Source organism: Fukomys damarensis, unplaced genomic scaffold (assembly GCF_012274545.1).
Source record: "Fukomys damarensis isolate Sample0158 unplaced genomic scaffold, DMR_v1.0_HiC HiC_scaffold_34, whole genome shotgun sequence".
NCBI lineage: Eukaryota > Metazoa > Chordata > Mammalia > Rodentia > Bathyergidae > Fukomys > Fukomys damarensis.
The window spans coordinates 21,057,452-21,064,502 of NW_022900946.1; the positions used below are offsets into that span (position 1 = coordinate 21,057,452).

At 53.9% G+C, this 7,051-nt stretch overlaps 2 protein-coding genes and 1 non-coding gene across 7 annotated transcripts in view; 1 reads left to right on the forward strand and 2 right to left on the reverse strand.

The window, feature by feature from the left end:
• Positions 1-170, reverse strand: part of Traf7 (TNF receptor associated factor 7) — a 20,611-nt gene extending 20,441 nt beyond the window's left edge. The window contains exon 1 of one of the 2 annotated variants that reach the window (XM_010603509.2): positions 2-170. The gene's annotated coding sequence lies outside the window, so the exon portion shown is untranslated. The remainder of the gene's footprint in view (position 1) is intronic. The other variant, XM_010603508.2, reaches the window with a different exon arrangement.
• A 726-nt stretch (positions 171-896) lies between these two features.
• Positions 897-979, forward strand: LOC117284167. Its single transcript, XR_004515267.1, has one exon. It is a non-coding gene; the product is annotated as a small nucleolar RNA SNORD60 (small nucleolar RNA).
• An 852-nt stretch (positions 980-1,831) lies between these two features.
• Positions 1,832-7,045, reverse strand: Rab26 (RAB26, member RAS oncogene family). 4 transcript variants are annotated; one of them, XM_019204443.2, is made up of 10 exons: positions 6,991-7,045; positions 5,854-5,964; positions 4,287-4,337; positions 3,609-3,650; positions 3,458-3,524; positions 3,284-3,336; positions 2,917-2,982; positions 2,748-2,804; positions 2,572-2,648; positions 1,832-2,489 (listed from the first exon to the last, which is right to left on the reverse strand). In XM_019204443.2, exons 2-10 carry the CDS (start codon positions 5,959-5,961, stop codon positions 2,387-2,389), a joined length of 624 nt encoding a protein of 207 aa, XP_019059988.1. In that variant the 5' UTR covers positions 5,962-5,964; positions 6,991-7,045; the 3' UTR covers positions 1,832-2,386. The 4 variants fall into 4 exon arrangements, with proteins under 4 accessions (XP_019059988.1, XP_010601808.1, XP_010601809.2 ...); XM_010603506.2 differs by lacking the exon at positions 4,287-4,337; XM_010603507.3 differs by having other exon boundaries at positions 2,572-2,804.
• Between the last annotated feature and the right edge of the window lie 6 nt (positions 7,046-7,051).

Below are 7,051 nucleotides of genomic sequence, written 5' to 3' on the forward strand. Positions count from 1 at the left end.
CCCGCTGCCCGAGAGCGGCAGCACCACCCGCTAGCTTCATCGTGCCCCCTCTGCCGCTGGCCGGGAAAGGGACAGGACGCGCAAGCCGGAAGCGCTCGGGCGCTGAGCCCGCCGGGACATGTAGTTCACTGGTTCTAGTGACCCAGGTGGCAGCCTCACGCGCAGATCTTCGGAAACTACTGTCTATGGCGGCCCGGGAGTAGCTGGGCGGGGAGCGGCAGCACCACCCGCTAGCTTCATCGTGCCCCCTCTGCCGCTGGCCGGGAAAGGGACAGGACGCGCAAGCCGGAAGCGCTCGGGCGCTGAGCCCGCCGGGACATGTAGTTCACTGGTTCTAGTGACCCAGGTGGCAGCCTCACGCGCAGATCTTCGGAAACTACTGTCTATGGCGGCCCGGGAGTAGCTGGGCGGGTTGGAGGCTTCAGAATCGCTCTATGCTGCAGATCGTGGTTTGATTGGCTCGATGCATCGCCATTTACAGTTACGCTCAATGGTCTCCGCAAAAAGGAAGAGTTTCGGGTCTCCGCCCGGATAGAGAGCAGAGCGTATCGGTGGCGAGTAAAGGCGGGCACTTCCGCCAGAACTCCCCAATCATAGAAGTAAAGCAATTTCTATATAAGCTCGAACTGTGGGGCCTCACCTTCCTTTTGAGTAGACTACGGGGCTGGAGCGCTTCTGTTTCAGAGTGAGTGTGCCACAGTGCGGGAAGAAACTGTAGACCTAGTGGAATCTTGTGCGTCCCCCGAACCCCACAGGCTAGCACAGCCCTGGATCCTGCCTGGGCCTGGCCTGGCTCGGCTCCGCCTTAGCCTTTGTCGTTCAAACGTATCTTCTTGAACTTCCAGACCTCCAGCAGGTAAGACTGAGCCAGGCCTGATTTCCTGGATGCATCTCCAAGCCTATGATGAATTACCCTAAATTCTGACACCTCGTATGAGAACTGCATGTGCAGTCTGATTATACTGCGAGACTGAGGCTTGGGTGAGCACCCTTGACGGGGAGAATTTGGATGAGCCAAAATGGAGGTGAGAAGTTTTTCACCATTTCCAACTCTGGTTGACTTTCAGGGTCATGGTGAGCCGGCTGTAGACGTTCAACTTAAATCAACCGAAATCCAGAACCCCAGTGGGCAGGAGGGATTGGTAAGGTCGGCATCCGTTATCTGTTAACTGAACTGTTTACCAATAAAGCAAACGAAGAGAATCTTCAGTCTCTCTAGCATCATTTTCTACCCTGTTAGCATTCTGTAGCGGACAAGCTCATCCCTAGGCAAACGGAAAGCTAATGAATATGAAAATGAAGTTCTCATTACTAGTTAGTAACCTGACAACTCTTGGGCCTGCCTTAATCATTTTACTTGTAAGGCCAAAAAAGATTGCTCTTTATACCTTGTCCCAGGATGTCTTTTTTTTTTTTTTTTTCTTCCAGTACCGGGGATTGAACTCAGAACCTTGCTCATGCAGGCACAGCACCACTGAGCTAAACCCGGCCCTCAGGGTGGGTCTTAAACCTTTTTTTTTTGCCGTACCAGGAATCAAATTGAGGGACTAACTCTTGCCAGGCAGACTCTGTCCGCACAGCTGACCTATATTCCTGGCCCTAACTGTTATATTCCTCCATTAAAAAGGGTTAAAATTTGGCAAAGCCATGGAACTTCACCCATCTTGTGGTAAGGTTTGGGCCTCAAAGTTGCTTTCTTTGAACAGATGAGACAGAAACTCCAGAAAGCACACCTTTATTCACTAGAATTGAAAAACTTGCAATCAAGGCTGGGTGTGGTGGTGCACACCTGTAATCCCAGCACTTGGGAGGCTGAGGCAGGAGGATAATCATGAGTTCGAGGCCAGCCTGGACTACATAGCGAAGCCCTGTCTCCAAAAAAAAAAAAAAGCAATCAAAAGATTGGTTCAGTCATTCTAGTAATACAAGATGAAGACAGCTTGGCAAACTCAAGCCTCATCTGTGGCTAGGCCTAACCAGGGCTTGCCACATAGGTGCCCTAGCCAGCTTTGGCTGGTTTTTGGGGCACACAGGAGGATAATAGCAGAGAAGCCCTGTCCCAGGCAAGAGTCCTGCCTGAGCAGTGTATGGTAAAAACATGGCTTTTCTAAGGGGTTAGGCACTGTACACGTGTTGGCCTGTGGCCTGGCCCTCTAGGAGTGCCCAGGAGGTGGCAGCAGAGCTCTATGGCATATTCTGCACACTTCCATGAAACCCTCTCTGGAGCTGAAGACCTTTGCTTTTTGGGAATGGAGGTTTGAGATTGCTGTTAACGAAGGGGCAAGGCTTGATTCAGGAGTCCCTGGGAGCTGCAGGCTGTAGACCTTCTGTCCAATCTTCTGGGGCTGAGCCTCTCCCTTCAGAGTAGATCTGAATTCAGTTTGGTTCAGGATTGGCAGCAGGAGGCTCCTCGACCTTCCCGTTTAACATAGTCATGCAGCCGGAAGTGAGGTTCACTGGTTGCCTTCATGGTACGTTGTTTCAGCTCCCTGCAGAGTAGGAGTGTTGATGAAACAAAACCATATCCTGAACCCCCAATAAGGAGTATTTCTGTTCACTCCCTGGACTTACTTTGCTATGGCAGTGAAGGCCAAGTCTACATTGAGGCCTGTCTTGGCACTGGTCTCCATGTAGGGCAGTCCATACTCCTGCAAACAGCTGTTGCCAGCTGTGGTGGCCTGGTGGGGATAGCCCAGGCTCCACAGCTTCAGGGTACCCTCCTTGCCACCCACCCTGCCATGACTCACCTTGGCAAGCTTCTCTCCATCCTCCCTCTTCACCACACGCTCCTGGGCAGAGTCCACCTGGCCCAGGCACAGGGTTTTGGTAACAGCTGGCCCATGGTCTCCTTCCCACCCCCCGTCACCTGCCTTGCTTTGTGGTGCCAGGCTGGAGAGAGCAGAATGGCCTGCCCACCTTGTTCCCCAGGAGCATGAGAACCACATCATCCTGGGCGTATTCCTGGATCTCAGTCAGCCAGGCCTGTGTGAAAAGAGCTAGGACCAGGTGGAAGCATATTTTGCCCTCAGAAGCTTGGCCCCTCCAGGTTACACCTGACAGAATGCACAATTCCAGAAAATGTTCCCTGTGCTGGACAGAGGTGCCCACCTTTATCTAAGATGACATCCAGCCCCAGTTACAGTTCATACTCAACTAGGGCCACCTCAAGCCCAGAGCAGCCCACCAGTCCCCCTCCTGTCAGCAGTCCTCAGAACTCTTGGGAGGTCTGGTGCCATCGGGGCCATGATGGCCCATTACCCCCACCAGGAGAGAAGTGACTGACCTGAATGTTGTCAAAGGAGGCCTTGTTGGTGACATCATAGAGAAGCAGCAGTGCTGAGGGTAGAGTGCAGTGAGGACACCCCTGGGGCCCAGTGATTGCTGGTCACCCACACCCTCTTGCTCAGATCAAAACCTTGACTCCCAAGGGAGATACTCCCCATGTCTCTGAGCTCACCATGTGCATCCCGGTAGTAGGCATGGGTAACACTGCGGAATCGCTCCTGACCAGCTGTGTCCCAGATCTGTGGCAACACGCACTGGTCATGCTGTCCAGCCCCTCCCTGGTGTACCCTGCCCCCAACTTGCTCTTATCCTAGTCACCTTACCTGCAGCTTCACCTTCATCCCATCCACGTCCAGAACTTTGTTCTGAAACAGAATCAGCCAGCTCCAGTGAATACCCATAACCCTATCCTTGGGGGCTTCAAAGGGTGGGGTAAAAGGACTGCAAGCCCCTGTCCACAGACTGGGAGAATGAGGGTCCCTTGGCTGAATTCATAAGTCATTCTTCAGCATCATCCACTTCCAGGTTCTCTTCCTGCTGGGACCAAATTACTTCTCCTGTCTACATGTTATGCTTCCCCTTAGGCCCAGATGCACCCAGTGTCTGCAGCTCTTCCCCACCACCCTGGGGGAGCATCTCCAGATGGCTCCATCCGTAGAAGCTGTCCAGGCCTCTCTTGCTCTGATGGCTGCTTTGATATTGGGCTTGAAGATTTTATTCTTTAGCTGGGGATTTAGCTCAGTGGTGCCACCGCCTGCCTTGTAAGCACAAGTTCCTGGGTTTGATCTCTGGTGCTGAGACTACAGGTGTCCACCACCATACCCAGCCTGGAGTCAGGTTTTTCTCCCTCTGTCTGCCAGTTCCCCTGCCCTGAAAAGCCCCCTGTCATCACCCCCACTGCACCCCAAGTCAAGTGCCATTGCTCTCTCTTCCCCTTGGCTTTTAGCCCAGACCTGCCTGTCACCTTTACCTGGCTTCTGCATAGGCTTCCATGTACTCACTTGCCAAGTCAGCCTCTTCCCTGCTTCCAAAGGATGGACATCTCTGATGTGCTGAGGGAGGGGAGGTTCCCTGCTCAGAGCCACTGAATCTTTTTTTTTTTTTTTTCTTTTTGGTGTTGGGGAATCAAAGCCAGGGCCTCTGGCCTTCTAGGCAAGTATTCACCCACTAAACTGCACCCCTGGCCCACAAAGAAAAATCATCCATGGTATTGCCCAAGGCTTGTTACTAGCACTGCTATCTACAAATGGAGATAGCCAGGGTACCAGTTCCATCACAGATACACCTCTAACTTAATGAGCTACAGTGTGCACTGAGAACGTCCTGCCTGGAGAAAGACCCCCCACTCCCATTTTTAAAGTTTTCTCACTGGAACATGGGCTCACCAAGGGCTCGTTTGTGCCTGTCTGGCCCAACTTTGAAACCTCAGGGCCCAGAACCACGCGTGGTATATAATAGGTACGTGTATTTGTGACTGGCAGTGCTACCTAGGTGGGGCCTCCCAGCTCAGGACTAGACACAAGGCCCAGAGTGCCCTCCCCTCAGGCAGGGGGAGGGCTAACCAGTTGGCTTCAGCCCTAGCCAACTGGACGGCCACTATCTACTCCCAAGGTCCTGCTGTAAGGGTGTTTCTGGGTCTCCAGAAACCAGACTCAGCCATCTTCCAGGCTGGGGAGGAGAACACCTTCCCTTCCCTGGCAACCTGAATTAGGGCACAAATCAATCAGCTCATCACCTGCCCCAGGGCCAAGGGGAAGAGGAGCCCAGATAGGCAAAGGGTCATGTGTCCCCAAACTTGTTCTGGCACCTCAGCCCTTCATTCCAGAGGGCTTGAACAGACCTGGAACTCCCAATGTGAGTAGAGAACAGCTCCTCAAACTAGAAGAAGCCCTCCTTCACTGTCCCCAGAAAGTGCCTCCCTCCCAGCCTCCTGCTAACTGGGTCTAATTAAAAGGTGAGAAAAATGCAAATTTAGGATTTGCCAAGAACACACCAGCACCTCAGCACCTGAGATTTAGACTGGTGGCCAGAGGTAGATATTAAAGCCTCACAGACCCCTGCTTGGGGTACTCGGGATCTTTACATTCAAAGGCAGGGACCCCTCCCCCAAACAAGGCCTATATAAACACCCTCTCCCAGGCTGCACCACAGCCACCTGGCTTGTAGGACCTGGGCAGGTTCCAGGCATCTCTCAGCCTTGGGCCACCTCTGTGCAATGAGGCAGTGTCTGGACCTTAAGTTCCCTCTGACTGTCAGTACCCTGGAAATATACCCACAGGGTAATTCCAGCCCCTGGCACAGAAGTCTCTGCGTCAGGTGGATGCAACCACCACTTCAGATATTGGGCTATCTTCTCAGGACCCTTGGGTGTTGACAGTCATTCAGCTTGGTGGATAAGGTGTCTCATGCCTAGGCAACCACCCCCACTAGGAGCTCCACCTCCTGAGAACTACCATGGGGCTACCATGGGAAAGATGGAGAAACCAGCTGCCCAAGGGTACTGGGAGGACTCAATGAGCTCATGAGGGGGAACTGGTCGGAGCTCGGGACATCAGCCTCCACTCTCACCCGAAAGTCAATGCCCACAGTAGAGATGAAGGTGCCTGCCAGGAAAGCACCATCCTTGAAGCGCACAAGCAGGCAGGTTTTCCCCACGCCTGAGTCTCCCACCAACATGACCTAGGACAGACAGGAGAGTCCAAAGTATTAGGCCAGGGGAAAGGGGATAGGATGACCCACCTAGAGGGAGCTTTTGATCTGCCTTGAACTGCCCAAGCCAGAAAGGGGCTGCAGGTGAGGACCAGGAGAGGAGGGAGCCATTCCAGGCTTACAGGTTCAGATGGCCTGGGGAGACAGCAGTTCTACCTCTGGTAGTCTCAGTCCCTTCTCTCCCTCCCAACAGGGCCCCTCTCAATAAGTGGGGGTGAGGGCTGCTGCCCATCCTGCAATGCAAGTCAAGCTTTGATCTGGGAAGGAAGCATTTGGGGCCCAATGGGGAACAGAGTCAGGGGAGTGAGAGCTGAGACCTCCTAAGACTCCATGCCAGAGACTTCTTCAAACCCCAACAAGGATACAAATCCCAGCGGCCCTTTCAGGAGGGATTTCCCAGCCCAGGGTCAGATCTTCACCTTGAGGTAGGCCTGGACCAGGAGGTCTGTGAACAGAAGGGGCAGACAGGCCCTCTCCCTCCTCCACCCAGCTTCCTGTCAAATGCTCTAAAATCCAAAGATGATCCTACCTACTCTCACCAAATTCACATAGCTTCTGCCTTGGCCTGGGGAAGGCCTCAGTCTCCCCATCCAACTGGCAAAGCTCTTCCCAGCCTCCTGCTTCCCAGAAAAAGAGGAGACCCACAGCCCCTGGGTGTGAGAGAAGGCAGCATATGGGAAATGATGAATCCAGAGTCCGGGTGGGGGTGATGGTCTGGGAGCAGTGCCTACCGGGTTCTGATGTCCCAGATCCCTGTGTAGCTCTCCCCAGAAGAGGGAGGGAGAGAGCCAGCCAGCTGTTGAGTACCCCAAATACAGCCTGACAGCTGTGTGTGTGCACGGTGCACACTGCAGCTGTGCCAGCTGCGGGGTGTCCTTGGCCAGGTGCACGGCAAACGTCTGCGGGGGCCCTGGGTCCCTTCTTAGGCTCCAGCCCCTCTTGGCTCGGGCCGACACCACCTGCTGCACGCACCTGGGGGCAAGGTGCCTGGCTCACCTTGAAGGAGACGTCGTAGAAGTCACCACCCCCGCCAGGCGACTGCCGACCGCGCTGCTGG